This window comes from Camelina sativa, chromosome 7 (genome assembly GCF_030686135.1).
Source record: "Camelina sativa cultivar CO46 ecotype springtype chromosome 7, ASM3068613v1".
NCBI lineage: Eukaryota > Viridiplantae > Streptophyta > Magnoliopsida > Brassicales > Brassicaceae > Camelina > Camelina sativa.
Genome location: NC_141886.1, coordinates 29,364,218 through 29,390,319, shown reverse-complemented (window position 1 = coordinate 29,390,319; position 26,102 = coordinate 29,364,218). Strand labels below are relative to the sequence as shown.

Sequence of the window (26,102 nt, the reverse complement as noted above, 5' to 3'; positions counted from 1 at the left end):
AATGTGCTCTATTGTAATATTTTTCTAGTTGAAGGTGTTACTCATCATTATGGGAATGGGAGGCACTGGAGTTTGAGCGCTCCCAAGTTTATGGGGATTAATGGAAGGTATTACTGTTATAAAAAAAATTAGCAAGTGTTGAAAACTTGAAATAGCTCGTCTCCGTGTAAGGGATTTTTACAAAAAAAAATACCATTTTCTAAGATTTTCTAAGACTATTTTTGTTAAAATCTTATGGATTTGCTATTTGTAACATTTAAAAATGTTTATATTTATAATTTTTTTAAAACTCTAAAAGCAAATGGAACCTACTAAACCCAAACACAACGGGTCAAACATATATTGTAGTTTTGTAGTCTAAAAATAGCAAATCTATATTCGACAAAAAAAAATAGCAAATCTATAAGATTTTAGATTAAATGTCATCACGAAAAATAGCAAATTCATAAATAATTTCAGATATAATATATATATATATATTGATTTTTTATTATTAAAATAAATGGTTTACTAATTGATGTATTAGTATTAGACTATTAGTATTTAGAATGCCCAAATAACAAATAACAAACAGAGGAGAAGAAGATATACAGTTGGAGAAGCAAATTAACAGGTTTATAGACAAATTTATACGACGGGGCCTGCCGATAGAGACGAGTGGATAAAGATAGTGCAAGCCCATGATTATTACTTCGTTTTTGTATATACATGATAATGAACATGACATGTCAATGACTCATTCCGGCAAAAACAAGAAAGAAGAAAGTTTTTTTTTTTTTTTTTTTGTGTTTCTTAAAGAAAAAGATGTATGAATGAATTTGTAGGGACTACTAGTTTCATAATTTGTTACCGTTAAATAAAAACTGCACCGAATAAATATGAGGATGAAGGTTCATCTTGTAATACAAATGAATATTTGGTCTGCTTTGATGATTAGGTATAGTTTTCAACTTACTAATATATACCCCAACTTAGTTTCATTTAACGAGTTTTTTAGAAAATCGACATATTTCTTACATCAATGCATCAAATCTAGTGCACCTAACAATAGATTTTTATTTTTTTACGATAGTCACTCACAAAATACACTAAAGATTTCCAAGGCTATGGTTTGTTCGCAAGATTAATGGAAGATTGATTGATTGATACCCATTTGGTGGGGATCTTGATGTTATGGTATGGTTTTTGTGGTCCTATATGAATTAATCACTTTGCAAGTTTCTTTAATTTTTTTTCGTCCTTTATCCGAACTCTTGTGGTTCCTCGATCTTCTTAACTACCAAGAATAATATGTGATGAGAGTTAGCATCCACTTTTCTTCCCATCTCTTCACCTACTCAATTTCCTATGACTTAGCTTTTCGGTGAAATATATTCTACGTTATAACCAATGAATATAGTTGTTCTAGATCCTTTACAAAATTTGTGTGGCCGTTGGTTTCAAAATTTTATGACATGTACTCAATTTGGTAGAAAGATATTACTACAGTGAGAGCTCTTATCTCATTTCCATTCGACGTTTCTCAAGTTTTGACAAATACTATCACATCTTCGAATACAATATGGTTATAATTTCTATTACAGCCACCAAAATAACTTCTGGTGGAATATAACTTTTGTTTTTATCAATAGGATGTGTGAAAATTAATACTGTACTGTAACTCTGTAAGATCTAATCAAGAGTTAACATGCATTCCAAAATATTCAAATCACAAAAATAAGAATGTTTTATTAAGAAAAAAAAGAAAAAAAAATCTTATCGTCTTTTGTTATCCCCAAGGAAGATAACGAACTCTATGTACAAATTAAAGCTTCCCACTCACAACTGTCGTTTTAATTTTCGATAACTTTGTATAAATGAATTGTATCGTATAGGATAATAAAATGTAGGGGTTGAGTCTTAAATGACATAATGTCCATATGCTTTTTCATTACTAGCATTATTTAATATACTAGATTAAAACCTGTGCTAGAGCACGGACTGAAATTCATTTTATTTATATTATAATTTTATATAAAATATAATTTATGTGATTGTTTTTAAAAAAAATTTCAGATAAAACATTATGAAATAAAATCATATGCTAAATATGATGGTTTGAAAAAAGATATCTATTTTGTAAGTTTTATATTGTTAATGATTCTAAATAAGTATCCGTGCTATAATATTGGTTAAATTTTATTTTATACAAAATTTTGTATATTTTCGATTTTAAAATAAAATTTAATGTGGTGTATTAGATTATATATGTGAAGTTATTACAACAATGTATATTTCATCATGACTTGAATGTCATTATAAGACATAATTTTGTAAATTTGAATTTAAATATTCAAATTTTGACTCGTTACTCAATAAATTTTTTAATTCAATAGATATTATTTATAAAGAATAATATTACTAAAGCTTGAATATTTTATAGATTGAACAATTTATATTTGTTTTTAAAAATTCAACTTATGGTATATCCGGAAATAAAACTATTTTTTAATTATAAGAAATAATATGATAATTTATTTGTTTCACAAAATAGACTCATATATAAAAATGAGAAGTGAAGTATAATGATAATTAACAAATTAATATGTTAAGTTAGATATTAAATTTTTTTATTTGATGAATAATTTAATAAAGAAAATTAATATGGTAAGTTAGATGATATGATTCTTTAGAATATTTTCTTTAAGATTTTCGGTATAACCAATTAATCTATCATTAATGTATAATATATTTGTAACTAACTTATTAAAATTATATAATCTACAAAAAACAATGCTGTGTACTTCCGTTTTATTATAAAGGAGATTTATTGGACATATTCAGTTATTTTTATTACTTCATAAAAATAAATATTTTTGATGAAAATTTACGTAAAAATAATATGATATGATAGTGATGAAAATTAAAAATTGTCACGACAACAGAATAAATTAGAGAAAAAACAACACGTGTAAGGCCTTGAACCAAGATATCAAGTTTAGTTTAGTAGTTCCAAAACCGCACTTGGCTTTATTCAATTTCATTGTCTACCGTAGTTGCGTGGCACGTAGAAACTTCTTTTGTTTTTTTTGGGTTTCATTGGTAATCCGTTACTCATAGTGTTGTGGTTAAAAGTATACCGTTTTAACTAATATCATAAAAAAACAAAAGAAGTAATGGTATGATTATGAAGTAATATGATAGCAATGAAGTATATGATACCATTGGTATCGAAGACGGCACCACCGTTTATCTTCTTTTCTAAATTATTTTTAGTCATTATGTTATCGTTTACTAAATTATATCCTTAATCGAATCTATTGTGTATTTTTATGAAAAACAACTGACGTTTATATGATTAGAATATTAAATTGAATTTGATAGCTGATAGCTTTGAGTGAATATGGCTTATATTTTATCGAGATTTTTTCTATGCAAAATCACAAAATTAGTGTCGTACTCGTATATATGAAAGTAAATAGTGCATTCCATATTTGACACTTAATCACTACCTACTCGAAAGTAAATAATGCATTTATACGTCACATATAATTTAAATCATACTATTTTATCTATATTATTATTTTTGAAGTATATTTTGGTTTATGCTCTTGAAGTTTTTCTTAATTACTTTGTTTTATTTACAACATTAATCCCTATTAATTTCTTAAAATAATATTTCGTAGAAACTCAATTAATGGAACTATTTAAAACGACATAATTTAATACGTTTATTGCCATGAATATCTTCACAACATCTATTAACCCCTACAGATTTTCCTAAAATAACATTTCGTAGAAAACCAATTAATGGATCTATTTAAACCAACCTAATTTTAAACGTTTATAATACAAAGGTTGAAAACATATATACATTTCGATTTTTCCAAAAACAACTCTACGCATTAAATTTTTAATCCCATAAAAATCTTCAAACATATTTTAATAGATCTTTAGAGACTGTATGATCTATTAAATTTAAATAACACAGCCGAGTTTGAGTAACAGATGATTACAATCGCAATAATTATTATAACGTTAATAAAGTTCATAAAAACGAGAACCCAACTTTAGAAACTCAATAATAAGGTATATTTAAATTTAACATCAAGAAAAACATTTAATATAATATATACTGTGTTAAGAAACTGAATATTATTCTGCGATAATGTTATCAACTCAAATAAGAAAATACTAAAATCTCTCTTTTATTATTACGTATCGTAAACTCCTTGCTCATCAAACATTTTCCATGTATAAATATCAACTTCACATACGAAACACAACACACAACCAAAACCACAATCAAACCTCTATAAATTAATAAGGTCGGGACCATGAAATTTTATTAATTTATAGAGGTTTTAATTTATCGATAAATTAATAACTATTAATTTTATCGATAAATTAATATTTTATTAATTTATGAAGAGATTTTTAAAATTTTATATTACAAAATAAGATACTTTTGTTATTATTAATATTTTTAAAGATTTTTTAATACATATTTTTAATTTTTAATTTAGAGTTTAGATAAATACGATAAATGTTAGAAGTTTAGAGTTTAGAAGAAATTGCTACTAGTATCATTCATGGTAATGATGAAGTCGAAGAATATATTGCGGTAATTTTAGAACCAATTACATGTAAAGAAGCAATTATCACATTTAGAACTTTCCACAATTTTTAGATGCGGTTTGAGAAGACAACAATAAAAAAGATTAGAAATGAGCTCCAATAAGAATGTAAATTCAAGAATATGCAAACAACAATAGAGTCATATTTCACTAGATTTTCTTATATATATATATATGTTAATATTATTTGATTATTAATTTATGATATTGATGGGACCATATTTTTACATAGGATTTTCAAAAATATTCTTATCATATTAATTTATTGAAATGTGTTATTTTTTACACCGGCCCAACTCGGGACCGGAAAAATTTATTAATTTATAGTGAGTATTAATTTAAAGAGTATTAATTTATAGAGGGTTGACTAATATGACGGTTTTGAAACAAGGTTTAAACTACTAATATGACAGTTTGTTGTTATATAGCGGGACATGTTATTAACATGACGTTTTGAATTAACATTAGTATAAATATAAAATATCTATATTATTATTTTATAAGTACATTTTGTGTTATGTCCTTCAAATTTTGGTTATTTATTTTTTTTTATTTATAACATTAACCCCTAACTATTTTCCTAAAATATTAATTGCTAGAAACTCATTTAATGAAACTATTTAAATCGACCTAATTTGATACATTTATTACCATAAATAGCTTGACAACATCTATACATTTCGATTTTTCCAAAAACAATTCTATGCATTAAATTTTTAATCGCATAAAAATCTCCAAACATATTTTAATAGATTTTTAGAGACTGTATGATCTCTTAAATTTAAATGACATAGCCGAGTTTGAGTAACAAATGATTACAATCGCAATAATTATTATAACATTAATAAAGTTCATAAAAACGAGAACCCAACTTTAGAACTCAATAATCGGGTATATTTAACTTTAGCATCAAGAAAAACATTTAATATAATGTATACCGTGTTAAGAAACTGAATATTATTATGCGATAATGTTATCAACTCAAATAGGAAAACACTAAAATCTCTCTTTTATTGCTACGGATCGTAAACTCCTTACTCATCAAGCATTTTCCATGTATAAATATCAATTTCACAAACAAAACACAACACACAACCAAAACCACTAATATGACGGTTTTGAAACACGGGTTAAACCACTTATATGACAATTTGTTGTTATATAGCGGGACATGTTATTAACATGACGGTTTGAATTCACATTAGTAGAAATATAAAATATTATTAATTCGGTTTTGAAACACGAGTTAAATCTTCCTTTAATTATTTGGTCAATACCCCTAATATAAGAATATTAGAATATTAGACATATTAAATCAGGGTAATTTAACTCAAATTTTGTAAAACAATTAAATCATTGGTAAAATTGTGACTTAATCCTACAGTAGCTTATAAATTACATATTTATGTATTTATTTCCTCTATTATTGTTTTAACAATTGAAAATCCAAACAAAATTATTATTTAATTAAACAAAACAAATTAAATATATAAAAAAATGTTATTATTTTTTAAAAAATTGTCCCGCGGTACACCACCGCGGGTTAAAATCTAGTGTTGTTAAAAAAGCCAAATGATCAAGAAGATTTAATCGAGAACATCCAAGATGCATGGCCTTCTTGCTTCTTGGCGTACATGGACAGCCTCGTGAATGGCCGAGAAAGTTCCAATAAAATTCATAGAGCTTCGAAAGAAACTTATCAGAAAGATGTAGATCTCCTTCAACTCGTATTCACGAACTGCCATAGTTTTTTTTTTCACATCCAACACCATCTACACTCGAGGTCGTGGCGATTGGCGTGTACGGCTTACCATCACAAGCAGAACATAATAGGTTCCAGACAACCAACCGTCTTTGTATCTCGAACAAATACCAAATATGCAGTTCAAGAGCATGATACACGTTGATGCTTTTCATATCGACAATTCAAACCAAGAGCTACACACATATCAGCTTCCTCAACAAATTAAAGTGATTTTCTGGATGTGGTCAACCACAACAATTTCTATTTCTGTCTTTTCTTTTTCGAAATCTACGTATGCTACTTAGCACTAGCGAGACTTTTTTGGACCTTAATTTCCAACAAAACTGATTTGAGGGGTGAAAGGTTCTCGAAATACCATCTCAATAGTGTTTCCAAACTACCCACATCTACGTGCTTTTTATCTTTGGCCTAATATTTTACTTTTTTTTTTAACATCTTTGAATTGACAATACTCGATCCATAATCCAATCCCTACTAAGCGAAATAAAGTAACATAGTAAAATCGACTTTCGTAAAGAATGATATATATAGTTAGTTAACCACTTGACTAAACGAACTTACCCATTTTTTTCCTCTAATAAACGTAGTAATTTGGAATGGTTTTCCCACAAAAACCGTATATATCCATAAAGTAGGTTATATATGCTTTTATTAAATCACATCTACTGCACATATTGTAGAAAAAATTGCTTTGTATTTCAAATAATAAGACAAACTTTTTTTTTTGTTATAGCTATATGACATACTTAGAAAATTGAAGTAACGAAAACAGAATAATATCTAAATCATTTAAATGTTCTTAAAACTTTCCCATATATTATTTTGAAAAAAATCGGAATATTTCATAAGAAACGGACTTTTGGACATAGGGAGTTAAATACATGCATGTCTGTTAGTAATGAACTCAAAAAAATGCTTTGTGGTTGTGGCCATCATGAGTCCCTTCGTTAACAAACCAATGGTACGTGTAGGACCAAAGCTATTCAATAACCAACAAAACGATCACACACCAAGAAACGCTCTCTAATTCTCAATTCTCATTTCTACACCATACAAATTTTTTCATCTTCCTTTCTTTATCCTTTTCAAGATTTTCTTTCACCCTTTATATCACTTATCTATCTATCTACCTTTCCTGCTCTTTCACCACTCCTTCCATTAAATCTCTCTCTCTCTCTCTCTTGCAACACTCAAGAAGCGAGACACAGAGGAGAAACCCTTCTTCTCTCTTTTTGATTTTGTTTTTTCTTATTGGTTATATATTCAGACATTGTGTGAACAGAAAATACAAAACACAACTTTGTGTTCTTTCTTTTAAGTTTTGTTTCAGAGACATCATCAATGGCGGGGACTGGATTGTTTGCAGAGATTTTAGACGGAGAAGTCTACAAATACTACGCTGATGGAGAGTGGAAAACTTCTTCCTCTGGTAAGAGTGTGTCTATCATCAACCCAGCCACGAGGAAGCCACAGTACAAGGTTCAAGGTATGTTATCATCAACTTCTTCTTAAGTTTCATGCTTATGTTGTCTTCTTAAAAACCAGATTTAAGGCCAAAATTTGCAGATATAGTATGGATAGTGTTTAATTACTTGATATAACAGTTAAAAATGGGAAATTGAGATTAACTAAGGTAAAAATCTAAGAATCTCTGAAGAGAAACAGAGGAGATTAAAAACAGAGGATTTAAAGATAAGATAATGTTTTGTTTTCTGTTAATGACAGCATGCACGCAAGAAGAAGTGAACGCGGTGATGGAACTAGCGAAATCGGCTCAGAAATCGTGGGCAAAGACTCCTCTTTGGAAAAGAGCTGAGCTTCTTCACAAAGCTGCTGCGATCCTCAAGGACAACAAAGCTCCCATGGCTGAGTCTCTTGTCAAGGAAATTGCTAAACCCGCCAAAGATTCTGTTACTGAGGTCTCATTCTCCCTCTCTCTCTTTCTCTCTGTGCATCTTTCTTTTTTATAGCAGATCTCTAATGTTTGATTTTGGTGAAAGGTTGTGAGGTCTGGAGATTTGATATCTTATTGTGCTGAAGAAGGTGTTAGGATCTTAGGTGAAGGGAAGTTTCTGTTATCCGATAGCTTCCCTGGTAATGACCGTACTAAGTACTGCCTCACTTCTAAGGTATAACCTCTCTTGATTCATATGTCTTGCATCAATGGTTGAAGTCTTACAAATGTTTTGATCATATTATGTGTTTGATTTTGTTTGCAGATTCCTCTCGGTGTGGTTTTGGCTATTCCTCCATTCAATTATCCGGTCAATCTCGCTGTATCAAAGATCGCTCCTGCTTTGATTGCTGGAAACTCTCTTGTCCTTAAACCTCCAACTCAAGTAACTAAAAAGAAATTTACACTGTTTATAAAATTGATGTTATGAAAATTCTTTTTTAACTGTCTGTTTCTTTTAGGGAGCTGTTTCTTGCCTTCATATGGTACATTGCTTTCACTTAGCCGGTTTCCCTAAAGGACTTATCAGCTGCATCACTGGAAAAGGATCTGAGATTGGCGATTTCCTCACTATGCACCCTGCTGTGAACTGCATTAGGTATATATACATATACTTTCAACAAACACGTTATGTTCCTGTTCACTACTAAATTTTTTGGATGACTGGTTTCAGTTTCACGGGTGGTGATACCGGAATCTCAATCTCTAAGAAAGCTGGTATGATCCCTCTTCAAATGGAACTTGGAGGAAAAGATGCATGCATTGTCCTGGAGGATGCTGATCTTGATTTAGTTGCTTCCAACATCATCAAAGGAGGATTCTCTTACAGGTAATCTAGCTAGCTAGCTACATTAATGAGTGTAGTTAACCGATATTTATGCGTTAAGTAACCGGTTTTATCTACCTTAACCAGTGGGCAGAGGTGCACTGCTGTGAAGGTGGTCCTAGTGATGGAATCAGTGGCTGATGAACTAGTTGAGAAAGTAAAAGCTAAAGTGGCCAAACTCACGGTTGGACCACCTGAAGATAACTCCGATATCACAGCCGTAGTGTCGGAATCTTCAGCTAATTTCATTGAAGGATTGGTGATGGATGCTAAGGAGAAAGGAGCAACCTTTTGTCAAGAGTATAGAAGAGAAGGTAACTTGATTTGGCCATTGCTTTTGGACAATGTTAGACCGGACATGAGGATTGCATGGGAGGAACCATTCGGTCCTGTCGTGCCCGTCTTGAGGATCAGTTCTGTTGAAGAAGGGATCAATCATTGCAATGCTAGTAACTTTGGCCTCCAGGTTTGGCTATTTAGGCTTTGGTTTAGTCTTGTTTATTTGGTTTTCCCTTAACCGGAGCTAACTCAACAATTTCATTTGAAGGGATGTGTATTCACTAAAGACATCAACAAGGCAATACTGATCAGTGATGCAATGGAGACAGGAACCGTTCAAATCAACTCTGCACCAGCTCGTGGACCGGACCACTTCCCTTTCCAGGTAAATCCTCGATTTATAAACCCATTTTCGCCTCGGTTATGACCGGTTAGCTAACTTGGTTTTGTGCTGGGATAAACAGGGACTAAAGGACAGTGGAATAGGATCACAAGGTGTGACAAATAGCATCAATTTGATGACTAAAGTGAAGACCACTGTCATTAACTTGCCAACACCTTCTTACTCTATGGGTTAGTTTCCCCTTTTTATTTTCTGTTCTTCATCTTAGAATCAAATCAATCTGTCATGTTTGTATCGGATTAAATCAAAAACTGCGAATAAAAAGGGAGTGATTAGTGTAACTATTATGGTTTGTAATCTCTATCTATGTAACCAATAAGAGGATATTATGAAAGATGAGTGAGAGCTTTGATTGTGTTGTACTGTTGTGTTATATAACAGGGGACGGTTTCATCTCACGACTGTGATTCGAACACACAAAACATCCTTTTTATAAAAGTCTCTGGAGTTTATAAATTTTAAAATAAATTTTCTTTTTGTTAATGGATAAAATTGAAAAATACTATCATCTTATAATAATTCTCTGGGACCAATCTCATCGATTTCTCCGGTGGAATTTTCCAAAAAATTATTCTTTTATATGGTATCGAAAGTACAAACTAGTCAGATAGATACTGTTTGTAAGGTAAAAAAACGTTTTCAAGTACTGTCCGAGTCTGATCTGACCAGAGCCGAGGGTCATGGAGGCCAGAGGCGGTAAGAAAAAAAAAACACTTAACTCATATAAAAAAACAAAAAATTAATAATAACTAATATCACCTTTAAAAGAGTAGAGTCAAACACTAAAATATTAGTTATAAAACATACATAACACAAATAGCAAAATATAATGATATCAAAGAAGTTAATTTTGCTAGAGGATTGCAAAAACAATGAAGAGAAAGAAACACGCTTAAATTTGACATTAGGAATAATAAATAAATTAGATTTTTATCCTAATTTGTTATTTAGCTTTAAGTTATAATTTGTTTCTTTTCTTTCTTTTTTGTAAAAACTTTGTGGTTCTATTAATTTAAAAGCATTATGTTTCTCAAGTTAAGCTTATATGATTAGAAACAAAAAAATGAAGGCCGTAGGCCAAAGTTTCTTTTTTGCCTACATAGGCACGGCTCTGGATCTGACCCATCTTAGAGCATAGGCATTGGTTGTCCTATGTTTTTGGTCCCCTAATTATAATAGTATTATTTTGAAAGGTTTTTATTTTTAGTATAAGCATTAGTGTCTATTTGTATTTGGTCCCCCGAATAAAATAATAATATTTTTAAAATTTAAATATTAATTATTTAAAGTTGAAAAACAAAAACATACAATTAAGACATTAAAAATAGAAAACATCAAAAGAAAAACAAACATTTTATTCAAGTCATAGAAATTTGAAATTTAATCTTCATTATCTGGAAGATGTCCAAAGTTACTCCAAATATGCTCAATCAAATCATGTTTTAGTTGGTCATGGGCTTGTTTATCCCGAAATCTTGTTTGACGAGTAATCGTAGTGCTGATATTTGAACCCACACCGGCAGCACCAACGGTATATGTTTGATCCACATGTTCTCCGTGTTAAAATTCAGAAACAATGTTTCTGTAACTGTATGTATGTCGTTCATCTTCGACAATCATATTATGGAGTATTATGCATGATCTTATAACATTTGCCATTTTGTATTTATCCCATAACCGAGACGGATTTTTAATAACGGCGAATCTAGCTTGCAAGACTCCAAAGGCACGCTCAACATCTTTCCGCACAACTTCTTGTTTTTTAGAAAAGAGAGAATTTTTCATACCTTGTGGAAGTCGGATAGATTGAATAAAAGTGGCCCAATTTGGATAAATACCATCAGTGAGATAGTACGCCAAATTGTACTCCCTTCCGTTGACAACGTAGTTGACTTCGGGAGCTTTACCGGTTATTATGTCATCAAAAACATTAGATCGATCAAGAATATTAAGATCTTTCATAGTACCTGGAGCTCCAAAAAAGGCATGCCATATCCAGAGGTCATACGAAGCTACCGCTTCCAACACAATTGTAGGTTTTCCGGTTGATCGTGAATACATGCCTTTCCAAGCCGTGGGACAATTCTTCCACCCCCAATGCATACAGTCAATGCTACCAATCATCCCTGGAAATCCACGCTGTTCATTCTGATAGAGTAGTCTTTCTAGGTCCTGCGGTGTAGGACGTCTTAGGTATTCATTTCCAAACACTTGGATGATGCCAGCGGTAAACTCGTGCAAACATTTCCGAACTGTCGAAGCACCAATTCGTACATACTCGTCAACACTGTCAGACGAACTACCATATGCCAATTGACGAATTGCTGCAGTATATTTTTGTATAGGTGAAAGACCAGCCCGTCCGGTTGCATCCTGGGTTTGGCGGAAATATTCGATTTCGGTAGAGAGACGTTGCACAATTCGCATGAACAATGGCTTGTGCATGCGAAACCGTCGCCGGAATAAATATTCTGAAAATGTTGGAGTGTCACTAAAATAATCATTCCAAAGATTATTGTGGCCTTCTTCCCGGTTTCGCTCGATAAAAATCCTTTCGTTTGGCTGGTTTGGTTCCGGAATAATATGCGAAACATCATAAATGTTTTCTAAATAGGCATCAAAATTATCACCATCATCTCCTTGGTAGTGATAATGATCATCATCTGCTTGGTAGTGATAATGGTTTGAAGATGATCCCATTTCAAGAGAAAAGAAAAGAAAGGAAGAAATAACTTTTATTAAAGAGAAAGGAAGAGAAAGGAAGAAATAACTTGTGAATATTTTGCTGCTTTGATATTGTTCGGTGTGAATGTTTTCTTGCTTTGATATTGTTTGGTGTGAATGTTTTGTTGCATATATATAATGGAAGACTAGTGCCCGTGATATTAAAATTCGGTGTTCCATTATGGTGTAACCCGTGAGCCTCAATAAAACAAAACAACGTACATATCAAAACAAAACATCAAGTACCCGTGAGATAGCAAAACAAAACAACATACATAGCATAACAAAACAACAAGTACCCGTGAGCCTCAAACCGTAGCAACAAGTACATATCATAGAGAAAGTCATTACAACTCCTCCATTACAGCCACATCCCACCACTTGTGAATATGCATCTCTCCATCATCGACATTTGGACATGTGAAGAACCTGCAATAAGTGAAAGAGTTATATTGATTTACAAGAAGAAGCAGATTAGACTTAATAGAACAAATGTTAAAAAGAAATCACAATCTGATTAAGTGAGTTAATACAAAAGCCGAGTTATATTGATTTAGTTTAAAACATGGAATACAAATCAAACAAACAAGAAATACAAATCAAACAGGAAATACAAGAAAAACAAACAACAAACACATAGTTAATATCAGAAATACTGGGAAACTATCTTGTTCATGATAATTTCTTCACTCGCATTCATAGGTTCCTTTTTGGCTAAGAGAGTGTCTAGGATGACCAGCTTCTGTAGTTTCTCCTTTTCAGCCAATTTCTCTTTCTTGACATCCCACATGCTCTTATACTCAGCAAGAGTCTTCACGTTTGTGGACTGAGCATTGTTCCTCTTCGCTGGTTTCCTCTTTGTTGCAGACTAATCGATAACCCTATATCGATAACTCTATTTCGATAATCGATAACCCTATTTCGATAATAATCGATAACCCTATTTCGATAAACAGCGATAATCAGCGAACCTATAATCAGCGATATCTCAAATTGTATGAAGAAAAAATACCTTATTTCGGACGATTGAACCGCCGGACAAGCTTCGGGAGAGACAGAAGATCGTCGCGGCTTGAAATCTACAATGGTCGTCTCGTCTCGGCTTCGGAAGACACAGAACTTCGGGAGTGAAGATCGGACCAGCTTCCGGAGAGAAGATCGGCTACGAGAATTCTTCGAGAACTTCTGGAGAGAAGATCGGATCGCCTTCGGAAGACACAGAAGATCGGATCGCCGTCGAGATAGAAGAGAGAAGTCGCAAAGTTTCTCTCAAAAAATTGTTTTGTGTTTACCCTAGACAAATTCTTCTTCCAATCAGAAACAACCACGTGGCCAAGTCGATGGATGAAAAACTTCTCCTTTGAAAATACGTTTCTTTATTAATGAGCCATTTTCATTTATTTTAAAAACAAAAATCATGGGGGACAGCCCAAAAAGACGCCAATGCACATGGTCTTATATAGCAAAACCAAGCACCAATGGTTGGAAAACGATTGTAAACAATTATTGGACATCAAATTTCTAAATTCATGGTTTAGTTAGATTAAAATAAACCTCAAACAGTTGGATCTAACTAAAAACCTTTTTAAAGTTTTTTTTTTACAAATTCAAGAATTACATAGAATTTGTTTACACCAGAATATCAAGAAACTCAAAACATACAAAAATAATAACTCATTTTTAGTTATGACTTTTTTTTAGAATAAATAAATATGAAAATAAATACAGCAATAAAAAAAGATATATATATTAAATACACACATATACTAATATCTAACAATACTCAATTTTTAAGTTCGAGTATTGGATAATTGGAGAACGAAGTGAAATTCCTTGTGCATGGTTTCAACATTAAGAGCTGTCTCCTAGTTATCAAGTTTTAAGTTTCAACATTAGACTTTGTCATTAATATGAAAACCATGGAGAAAATGCATGAATTATATTTCATCCATCTTTTTTTTCTTTTTTCTGTGCACCTATCCATCTAAAAACTTCTCAGTACCCTTCAAAATTGTTTAAATTAATAATAGTAATTTCGCCATTTGTGCACAAAATCATATAATCGAGTTAAAATCTAGAATTAATATGTATATTAAGCACGAACAAAATCACTTATTATTAGTTGATTTTGAATCAAGAATCAAATCCGTAACAAAAAAATTGACTACTATATACAAAACAATATGAAAACAAATAATGAAAGATTTGTCCAATTGACGAAAAACAATGGTTGATGAATGGTAAGAGACTGCAGTATCGAAACTAAACATAAACAACTGTTAGATATTCAATTGACTCATGACAGCCGAAGTTTATGAAGAAGAGAGAAAAAACGAGCTATGATTATTATTATTTATTAAAGTTCAGTTTCCATTTAATCGATGGATAAGAAAGAAAGTCTACTCTCAAGTCTCAAGTCTCATCCTCGCTTGCATTAGACATTGATATTTTATTTTTAAAGTATAATCACCGAATTATTAGGTGAAATTAACGAATACCCTAAGAAGTTGTGGAAGTGTAATGCTCTCTATTCGATCAGTCTAAGTAATTTCATTAGTATGTATTGTATGGAAAAAATAACAACTTATCTACATGGCAATTCGGATATCGATAACAAAACTATATAGTAGACCAAGTTAAATGGAAGTTTTTATACATATGTTTAAATTTTTTTGTACATAAACGACCTTTGGGGTTTTGTTAGTTCAGTACACGCTTTAATACTATTTACAAGTTTAAACTACATAATTAAATTGAGCTGAAAGTATATAAGTTGACTTTACTCAAAAGATAATTTATGTTGATGCAACGATTTTTTTGTACTGTCAGTTTCTACTTCTTTCTCACGTTCATATAGTTTGATTCATACGCTTAAAAAATTAATTCCTTCTATATTACACAATTTCTACAATATTTTTCAATTTATATATTTTCGTTCTTTTGTAAAATTAGGTAGCTGATATATAAAAATACCATCGTTTTTTTTCATTTTTTTGTCAAAACTATTGTTCGTTTATGTATATGTTTATTTAAAAGAAATATGACACTAAAATTATATCTTTTTTTGTAAAAACACTAAAATTATATCTTTTTTGTTAAAACACTAAAATTATATTTTTTTTGTAAAAACACTAAAATTATATTTGATAAGAGTTTATATGTGGGGTAAATAATATATGTATATAGTATATATATTATATAAAAATACCATCGTTTTTTTCATTTTGTTTTGTCAAAACTATTGTTCGTTTATGTATATGTTTATTTGAAAGAAATATGACACTAAAATTATATCTTTTTTTGTAAAAACACTAAAATTATATTTGATAAGAGTTTATATGTGGGGTAAATAATAAATGTATATAGTATATATGTTATATATACATGAAAGATATCAAAAGTTTAAAGCATCATTTTGTATAAAACGAAAGGTAAACCAACATCTGACATCATATACCCATTACACGTAAATGAAGAAGAACATCATATCATGTGCATATATCACTATTTCTTCGAATAAATTTATCAAACCACTAAAAAAATTCTTGGTTTAGTTTTGACGAAGAAACAAAGAGATTTATTCGGTATATATATATTTTCTCACAGAGACATCCACACGGAACGGGAACTTCGTTAAAAACATTGACTTTTATATATATCTTATTTTGTACATTTAATCCTTGGCTATTATTCTTTCACGCAGAGACGTTTTCAATCACAGTCTGTGGTATTCCTAAACTAATAATCATGCTTCTTCAAAGGTTTTAATACTCGGTCGTTAAGAGGTAGATATATTGCATTTACTTAGATTTTTAATATTTACGGAGTTCACCTTATCAAACCCAAAATTCAGTGGAGCATCTATTAGGATAAAAAAACATTATTTTCTATAGTTTTATTTTGCTTTATGCATAAACTGTAAATTAACAAAATTAGTATATTAACTATTTTATGTGGTATATGCATGCGGATTGAGGTGTAAAGGAAGAAATGACAAAGACGTATACCAATATATACTTATCTCTACTCTCTAGATGAGTGTTATTTTGTTCAGAAGAATGTGATAAAACATATTTTATGACTTCCATTTACTTTATTAAGAACAAACAAAGATAATTACATTTGTTTAAGTACTTCCCTCTTGAAAATAATCATATTAGTTCATACTGTATATTTTATCTCTCTCTCTCTATAGCTTTGTTTGGTAGTACATTAATTATTTGACCAACATTTGCAGTTAATAAATGAGTGTAATTAAAGCCCATCTTTCTCTCCTTGTGAGTTTGTGCAAACACAGAATGTCCCATGTGCTTAATCACGCAGAATAGTTTATTAAAACTAATCCCACTTTTCTTGTTGACGTACGACTTGTCCCATGTAAATATATGGCCTACATAGTTTCATAAATACTTTCATATACCGGAAAACAAAAGTTATATCAGTATATGTTACATTAACTGCACCATTAGTTTCCTCACAAAACAATTTATGTTTCAAGATTGTTTAAATTTCTAGCAAAACCTAAAAGAACTATGGGTGTTTTTGTTCATATAGTGTAATGATACAATAAGATAAATAAACTCTTTGTTTTTCTTTTTTTAAAATGACTAATTAATCGCAAAAGATTGTGTTCTAAATTTGAAAGAACCGTGAAAGTTTAAGGCTTTTAGTTAATGTGAGATTATACGAACCACAACGAAATATAGAAATATGTCACTTTTGAGTGATACAAAACTATGACATTCTATCTATTAACGGAAAATAAAGTTTTATCATTTTGAAACCTATAACTCGGATAGTGGGAAAGTGGACACGCCAACACAAAGACGTACGTGTCTCTTAGATTGTTGGAATATATAACTTAAAAAGCTCGATATGTATACGCATATATATGCAATACACACATGCACATACGTAGACATACATGAACGTAGATGAGCTCATATATATACATGTTTGTTTAATATTGGTTAAAAAATTCCAACAATCGTGACTTGGGAATATTATTTAGTGAACTTGATTCCACGGTGCGAACCAATACATACATATATGCATGAGTGGCTGACATAAGATTGTGCATAACATGAGAAGATACATGCACACAGTCACACATATGTACTTGTATAATAAGTACATATATATGTGACACATGCTTTCAAGAATTAAGAATTTTGCTATCTATATATTTGTTTCATTAAATCTTGTTCATGTTGTAGCAATGGAAAAGAAAAACAATATTTCTGACTACAAATTAAAATATAAACCTTGAAACCCTAAATTAATTAGTGGATTCGAAGAGAAGAAGTGTCAAACATCCAGACACAAAATTAGAGTTTCAAATATGACAGTTAAATAATTTATCCAAAAAAGAGTATTTATATATATATATATAGATATATATATATATATATATATATATATGGTGTGCTGTGACACAATCATATAAAGAATATATAGTTTGAAGCTATTGAAAAAAAAAAAAAAGAAAGAAGAAGAATATCATTTAAATATCAGTTATAAAGAATTAAAAAAAAAAGTTCCAAGTCGTGATTGATACGGAATTTCATTTAAAAAAATTATCATCAAATTTTGTGATTATTAATCTCAAATACGAATATCGGCTTTGGGATAGGATGTTTGTGATCTTGGGATAACGCAAAAACAGTAGAATTTCGAGAGAGCACTAGCATCGATCATTGATGAATTGTCATCGTGGAAAAATTATAACAACATTTATAGTATATATATAGTACGAATGAATTGACGAGTATATTTTACCGTTGGGTGACGTAGGTGGTTCAGGACTGGTTACGGGTAGGCAGCGACCAATGACCATCTCTTGAATTCGATGATTTCGATCTATCGAAGAGTATAGTTTGGCTAGCTGGATCATTCTCCTTAAAATGATGGGCTTCCTAATAAACATCGTTAGATCGAGTGGAATTTTCAATGGATAAGTAGGCTTGATCTTGGCACGATTCTAAATTTCTTATAGGTCTTTACGTTCCGGCTGACTGGTTTGAACAATTTAAATCCCACCTAAAATAAGTAGTTTTCTTAGGGTAAACTTTTGAGTGAATATATAATATCCAAGTTTAGCTTCTTGGTTTGATCAAATCTTTAATTGGACAAGTATCCTCTTTTGTGTTTGGTTTCACCTGGAACTGTCCGCGTAACGCCTTGCTTAAGTGGAGAGTTTCTAGGCATTCTGACTTGATGACGACATTCATATCAAAGGTTCTTTTACTGATTGAAAGAAAGAAAAACGGTGAAGTAATTAAGTTTGTATCTGAAAAAAGTATATAAAGCAAATATAATCCAAACTCTTTAGATAACAATAGCAATAATTAAATGTACATACATTAAGATGTAAAAAAAAAGGAATGATTAGGTTTTGGAGTAAAGAGAAACAAAACTCTAGACGGAAACGAAATTAAAGAGGCGAAGATAATCATTGTTTCATCATCACACCATATAATACTATCATATGGGTTGCTAACCACAATATTAAAAGTATATAAAATGTTTTCCTTTTTCCTTTTAAAACATCACCAAAAAAAATGATATTTATAATTAAACCCTACATTAAAAAAATATATATATATCTACAACAATTCTTCTTTATAATAATTAAGCCAAACCTCAACATTTCCAACCTATTCCCCCAAAAAAAAAAAAAAAAAAGAAGAAGAAGAAGAAGAAGGAGCCCATCATCATTCACCATCATGATGAACTCTTCTCTTCTAACCCCTTCTTCTTCATCCTCATCCCATATCCAAACTCAGGCCACCACTACTTTTGACCATGAAGACTTCCTCGATCAAATCTTTTCCTCCGCCCCATGGCCATCCGTCGTCGACGATGCTCATCCTCCTCTTCCTTCCGATAGCTTCCACGGCCACGACGTCGACTCAAGAAATCAGCAGATCATGATGATGCCTTTGACTGATGGCTCCTCCGTCCACGCTCTTTACAATGGCTTCGCCGCCTCAGGATCTCTTCCTAACTTTCATATCCCTCAGGTATATATAGTCTCTCTATCTATTTCTTATAACTTTAAACTTTTTTTTTTTGTAACTGATGATGAAATCTATATAGGGATCGGGAGGTGGATTGATGAACCAAGAAAGACAAACGCAAACGCCATCGCAACCGCAGGCAAGCGCGTCTACAGCTACTGGTGGTACGGTGGTGGCTCCGCCGCAGAGTAGGACTAAAGTACGAGCTAGGAGAGGTCAAGCAACTGATCCTCACAGTATCGCCGAAAGGGTTAGTTTTTTTATTTTCCATTTTTATTTGATTATGTTTGGTGCATTAATTTGTAACAGTTACCGAGAAAGGTGTCGAAATTGAAAATTTCTATAGGTTTTTTGAGTATTTTTCTGAAAATTGTTATAATGGGGCAGTTACGAAGAGAGAGAATTGCGGAAAGGATGAAAGCTCTTCAAGAACTCGTCCCAAACGGCAATAAGGTTTTTTTTTTTTTTTTTTTTCACTTTCATTTTAGTTTCATAAATTAAGATTTATTTGGTTGTAAATGGATAATATATTTTTTAAACGTCATTTTCATCATTTTAATCATCATTATCAACTCTGGATTTGTATGATCCATAATTGCATCTAGAACCTAGAATTGAAATAAAGTATAAAAAAAATGATCAGGAACTTTCGTCCAGTGGTTTAAGAGATACTGGTTTTTAAGCTGCCAACTACAACTTTTAGGAGTTAATATTTATTGACCAAAAACTAAGAGTAGGTTTATAAGCAAATTCATGTGTTTTGTTTTACTAATATAATTGGTGGTTGTTTAGTTCATATATATAGAGATGGAGTAGTATACAATAAAACCTCTATAAATTAATAATGTTGGAACCATGAAATTCTATTAATTTATAGGGATTTTAATTTATCGATAAATTAATAATTATTAATTTATAAAGAGACTTTCCTAATTTAGTTAAAAAAATTTAAAAATAAGATTTAATCATTATTATTATTAGTTTTATAAAATCAATTAAAATAAAAATAAAAATTATTATGTTTTGAAGATAGTACTCAAAGATTTTTATATAGTAAAAATATTAAAAATGAACTCTAATAAAAATTAATGTGTATATATACACATATATTTAGATAACTTATGTAATTATTAATTTTTATTATTGTTGGGACCATATATTTACAAAGGATTTTCAAAAAAATTATTATCTTATTATATTATCGAATTATGTCAAAAATGACACTAGTCCCAACTTGGAACCGAATAAATTTATTAATTTATAGAGATTATTAATTTACCGAGTATTAATTTATAGAGGTTCTACTGTATATCATCAATCAAATGATTAAACACTGATTAGCTAATTAATTGGGCTACAATAATAAAGTTAACTAATGCAGTAATAAATGGATTAAGATCTCAGTTCTGACAGATTTTTATACTATTTGTTTGATATATAATTGACAGACAGACAAGGCATCGATGCTCGATGAGATTATAGATTATGTCAAGTTTTTACAACTCCAAGTCAAGGTGAATCTCGCTCTCTCTCATATCTTTTACAGTTATTTTTTTTATTATACAATAGGGTAAATTTTTTTACAAAGTACATTTTGTTTTTATTTTATTCACTTCAGTATTGATGGAAGATTCTTTCTTTGCCTTTTAGTTGACATATCAAACAAAAGGAAAAGCTGACATATTATTAGTACCATCTCTACATAACATTTAATCAAATATGGGCCTCTGCCACTAAAATTCCTTATGCTCCCTCTCAAAATTTTATATAATTAATTAATAATTTTCTGGATTTTATGACATATACACAGGTTATATACTGTATATATATATTTAAGATTAAAAAGTGGTGGACCAGTGGACTTCATAATTCTGTAATGAATTTAATTATGCATTTTAGGTACTGAGCATGAGCAGATTGGGAGGAGCTGCTTCAGTTTCTTCTCAAATCTCTGAGGTATTTCATTTTACTATCTCTACTCTTTTTTTTTTTTTTTTTTGTAATTTCCAATAAACATTTTAGGCAATGGATAAAATTAAGAAATTATACAAGTTATGTTAATTAGATAAAGTATCATGCAAGACGTTCAAAACAAAATATATGTAAAAAAGTTTCCAGAAAAAAAAAAGTATATATATATATATATAATTCTAAAATTCTAAAACATAGCACAAAAAAAAAAACAGAGCACGCGTGCCGACTTTTATCACTTAGACCATCATTAGTGGAGTAACCCACTATAGTTACTCTCACATTAATTAATTATATAAATAATCATAAATTAAGTAAAGCAACCCTAAAAGAACTTAAGCAAAATCAACCTATTATTAGAGAACCCCAAAAAAGTTACTCAAGGCATATTTTACCTTATTAGTGTTTTACACTTGTTTAATTGGTTAAAATTTGGACCTATACACACTGATTCCTTTGAGTGTAGTTGTTGTTTGGTCAAGCCAAAGTGTAGCTTGATTCTGCCACATTGGCCGGTGATGTTGAGTGAATGTAGACAAACTCTAGGGATTTCCCGGATGGCAATGAGTGCATCCAAGAGGGTAGACCGAACGAATTGCATGATCTCGAGAGCCCCCAGATTGGTCCATATAGATTCTTGATCGAAAGGTTGAGACTTTTCAGAGGTCTAGAAGATTTGTTAATCACAGTTGTTGAGTATCTGTAGTAAGTCCTTCCCTTTGAGACACATGAACCAGTTACCTTCTGAACTATAGCCACTGGACCAGAAGCTGTACAACAAGTAAACAACAGAGTCAAGCCTCTGTTTAAATAGTAACTGGTCTTCGGACCACAGGAGCAGGAACCGCTGCAGGGACACAACCAAAAATCAATTAAGCAAGCTACTTTTGAGGTCCAAACTTCATCTCAAGGACATTGCAATTTCAGACACAAACCTGGAAGAAACTGGTTATAACCGGAATGACCACTGTTGAGACGACGACAAAGAAAATAAAAGACTAGTAGTGTGTAACATTCTTGTCTCCCTTGCTTACTTTTCTCGTAGAGGACGACGACAAAGTAAATAAAAGACCAGCAGTTTTTATCAAAGAGAAATATAATTTCATAAACTTTGCAGATCAAAGTGAAAACAACAATGCTGGCTAAATACCTCATTAGCAAGCCTTTCACCCATTTTATCAACACCATCAAATGTCAACGTTGCACTATTACTCTCGCTACCTGCTTCATCAGTTTCATCAAAATCAAAACAACATTCTTTGGAGTTTGAAGTGAAACAAACCAGAGCAAAAGCAAATGACAGCAACCAAACTGTTTTAACCCGACATTTACATCAAAAGAGCAACCAAATATCTAATTAGGGCTGTTGTTTTAAGTTGTCCTTATCAACTGTTGGTTGCTCAGCAACCTCTTGATTCCCAAATCAAAAGCTACTTCACAACATACACATTCACATAAATCATTGACACCCAACCCAAGTACTTTTTTTAATGTAATTATGAGAGGCGACGACATTGAATCTAATTAAGTCTATACGCCCCTGTTTTGATGTTAGACTTAATTATGAGAGGCGACGACATACAAATAGAATCGGAGAGAAAGATACCCAACATACCTTCGTTTTCTAGAGATGAAGCCGCCAGAGGCTAAGACGGAGGAGGTTTAACGGGGGAACATGATGGTTATATTGATCGAGCATCCAAATCGAGTAGATTATGATCGATACACCGATGAAAGCTTGGAGAAAATTCAGGATCTTGAGAACAGAAGCGAATAAGACATGACAACAATTGTGATTGGAAGCCGATCCGTAAACAAATCGGTGTCAATCACCAAAACCCTCGAGTTTAATCGATTTTTCCGGATTTGAAGTGAATCTATCGCCGATTCACCGTTAACCTCAAGAGAGAAATGAGAAAGGGTCGCGAAAGAGAGAGAAGAAAATGAAAAAAAAAAAAAATTTATATATCCGACAACCAACCAAAATTTGACACGTACCGTTCCTTATGGGTTGCTTCCGCTCCTTCCTGGAGAAGCGATTCTCGCATTTTAGACAATATTATTAGATTTTTTAATTTTTTTTCGGACATAAATAAGAAAGCAACCAACTGAGTAACTCTCAATAATCATGCTCTTAGGGTTTCACTTTCTTGTCTTTTCGCTTTCAAAAATGATTTTTTTTTCTCTTTTTATATTTATTCAGGCAGGTGGATCCCACGGTAATGCAACCTCCGCCATGGCCGGCGGTAGCCAGACGGCCGGAAACTCTAACGATAGCATTACGATGACGGAGCATCAAGTGGCGAAGTTAATGGAAGAAGACATGGGCTCAGCCATGCAATACCTTCAAGGGAAAGGTCTCTGTCTCATGCCAATCTCTTTAGCAACTGCCATCTCAACCGCCACTTGTCACACCACCCGTAACCCTTTGATCCCTGGAGCTGCTGACGTCGGAGGTCCTTCTTCTCCCAATCTTTCTAACATGACCATACAGTCCACGAATACAACAATGGGTAACGGTAACGGGAAGTTAAAAGGTAACGGTAACGGCGTGATCGAGGGGTCGTCGTCTATTGCCGTTAAAGAGGCAGTATCCGTTTCGAAGCCGTAATAACGGCCGTTTACTTTTGGGGTTAGGCAGAGAAGATACCAAAAAAAAAAAAACAGAGATAGTGGGATGAAGTGGGGAGATAAAGTCAAAGTCTACGAAGAATGAGGTTTAGTAAGTTGTTTGATGTGTTCTTTGAACGACGCAGCAGTTGTCGTAGAGTTTTGGTTATTTTAACTACTACTACTACTATAAAACCACTCAAAGGGACATTTCTTTTCCTCGTTTTCTAAATATGTTTGCAATGTTTCTATTTTATATGAATAAAGTTGATTTCTGTTTATCCAAAGGCTATTTGGCTAGGAGAAAAAAGTTATACACTTTTTTTTGGGTTTTTAATCAGCTAGGTTAATGTCGTCTCTAAAATCTCAAAATATATTGAATACAAGACTTTTGATATGAAAACTATTATTTGTGGCTAACTCTATATACTTAAGTACATGTATGATCGATTTCGAGTTTGCATGAGTATAAAGTAAATAACATACAAGCTTTGTTAACGGGGTTCGGTTTTTCCTACATCACCGGGATCTAGTCCAGAACAAACACTACTATGCCTATCATTTTTTTCTAGCTGAATAAACCATCAAAAGATCTATCTATCTTGTTGATGGAGCGACACTACACATTTTATGTGCATCTCTCGGAACTACTTTGAAATATGCAAGTTGTGATTTTTAGATTCCGACTTCTTCATGAGCAAGCATGGCAGAACCGGAAAACAAGAAGAAGACATCATCAACATCGTCGACAATACCAGACTGGTCTCAACTATCTGAAGAGCTATTGCCTCGTATCTCGACGCAGCTAGAGGAGAACTGTTTCGATGTAGTTCATGCTCGAATGGTAAGATTGATAATTATTTTTAATACAAAATTTAAACAATTTAAAGTTTAGATTCTCTTTAAAAGATTTAAAATTTGTCATTTTCCAATGGTATGGTAGAACCCCAATAATAAATTTTTGGTTTTTGAGAATTAATAAATATTATTTGAAAATTATAATATTTTAAAGAAAAATTATTTTGTTTGAATTTCAAAATATTTTTTATTTTATAGAACTTAAAAATTATTGCATTTCATAAAATGTAAACAACATGACGTAAAAGCATCTAAAATATAGATATACAAATCATAAACGAAACAAAACGATTAGTTATAATCCTGAGTTGTGTCAAATATTTCTCATATATTCTCAATCAAATTAGCTTTCAATTGTTGATATATTATTTGATCATGGACTCGATTTCGAATGTGCATCATGTTACCAAGATTTAAAGGCATATCTATAGAATACGTGAAATCCACTTGTGAAGTTCTGTTTGATTCTGTTTGTGCGACTTTGATACATCAATCAAAGAGTACTTATCTCGTTCGTCTTCTACTATAATACTGTAAAATATGATACATGCTCTTATAATCTTTCCTATTTTTACCTTATCTCAAATAAAAGTTGGATTTCAACAATAACAAATCTAGCTTCCAAAAATTCAAAAGCACGATCGACATCTTTGCATATAACTTTTTGATGTATAGCAAATAAGATGTTTTCGGACCTTGTGGAATTGAAATCAGTTAGATAAAAGTTGCTCATTTCGAATAAATATCATTTGTGAGATCGTATGCCAAATGATACTCGTGTCTGTTGACACTGTAATTCACTTTTGGAACTCGACTTTGTAATATATCATCAAAAACTGGTGAACGATCAAAAATATTGATATCGTTTAAGGTACCTGGAGGTAAAAAAAAAGTGTGTCATATCTAGAGATCTTGTGAAGCTACAATCTCTAAAATGATTGTTAGTTTTCCAGATTCATATGTATATTATTCTTTCTAAGCGATGGGCCAATTGTTCCACTCCCAATGCATACACTCGATGCTTCCTATCATCCCGGGAAATCCGCGTATCTCTATAATATCGAGTAGTCGTTGAAG

At 31.5% G+C, this 26,102-nt stretch overlaps 2 protein-coding genes and 1 long non-coding RNA gene across 3 annotated transcripts; 2 read left to right on the top strand and 1 right to left on the bottom strand.

The window, feature by feature from the left end:
- The first annotated feature begins 7,225 nt into the window (after positions 1 to 7,225).
- LOC104702944 (NADP-dependent glyceraldehyde-3-phosphate dehydrogenase) lies at positions 7,226 to 10,489 on the top strand. The gene is made up of 10 exons (XM_087459660.1): positions 7,226 to 7,867; positions 8,107 to 8,300; positions 8,382 to 8,510; positions 8,601 to 8,720; positions 8,797 to 8,933; positions 9,009 to 9,164; positions 9,249 to 9,627; positions 9,709 to 9,825; positions 9,905 to 10,013; positions 10,225 to 10,489. Exons 1-10 carry the CDS (start codon positions 7,723 to 7,725, stop codon positions 10,248 to 10,250), a joined length of 1,512 nt encoding a protein of 503 aa, XP_087315786.1. The 5' UTR covers positions 7,226 to 7,722; the 3' UTR covers positions 10,251 to 10,489.
- An 8,581-nt stretch (positions 10,490 to 19,070) lies between these two features.
- Positions 19,071 to 24,448, top strand: LOC104705000 (transcription factor LRL1). The gene is made up of 6 exons (XM_087459659.1): positions 19,071 to 19,589; positions 19,666 to 19,836; positions 19,974 to 20,039; positions 21,035 to 21,100; positions 21,486 to 21,542; positions 23,761 to 24,448. Exons 1-6 carry the CDS (start codon positions 19,128 to 19,130, stop codon positions 24,166 to 24,168), a joined length of 1,230 nt encoding a protein of 409 aa, XP_087315785.1. The 5' UTR covers positions 19,071 to 19,127; the 3' UTR covers positions 24,169 to 24,448.
- On the bottom strand, positions 21,893 to 23,587 carry LOC147941840 (uncharacterized). The gene is made up of 4 exons (XR_015562496.1): positions 23,173 to 23,587; positions 22,708 to 22,778; positions 22,493 to 22,590; positions 21,893 to 22,404 (listed from the first exon to the last, which is right to left on the bottom strand). It is a non-coding gene; the product is annotated as an uncharacterized LOC147941840 (long non-coding RNA).
- Positions 24,449 to 26,102: the final 1,654 nt, after the last annotated feature.

Coding starts and splice junctions, on each gene's coding strand:
- LOC104705000 (XM_087459659.1), top strand. CDS start 19,128: ATGATATTTATAATTAAACCCTACATTAAAAAAATATATATATATCTA. Junction 19,590..19,665: donor CTAACTTTCATATCCCTCAG/GTATATATAGTC, acceptor AAATCTATATAG/GGATCGGGAGGTGGATTGAT. Junction 21,101..21,485: donor TTTTACAACTCCAAGTCAAG/GTGAATCTCGCT, acceptor TATGCATTTTAG/GTACTGAGCATGAGCAGATT.
- LOC104702944 (XM_087459660.1), top strand. CDS start 7,723: ATGGCGGGGACTGGATTGTTTGCAGAGATTTTAGACGGAGAAGTCTAC. Junction 9,165..9,248: donor AAAGGAGGATTCTCTTACAG/GTAATCTAGCTA, acceptor TACCTTAACCAG/TGGGCAGAGGTGCACTGCTG. Junction 9,826..9,904: donor CGGACCACTTCCCTTTCCAG/GTAAATCCTCGA, acceptor TGGGATAAACAG/GGACTAAAGGACAGTGGAAT.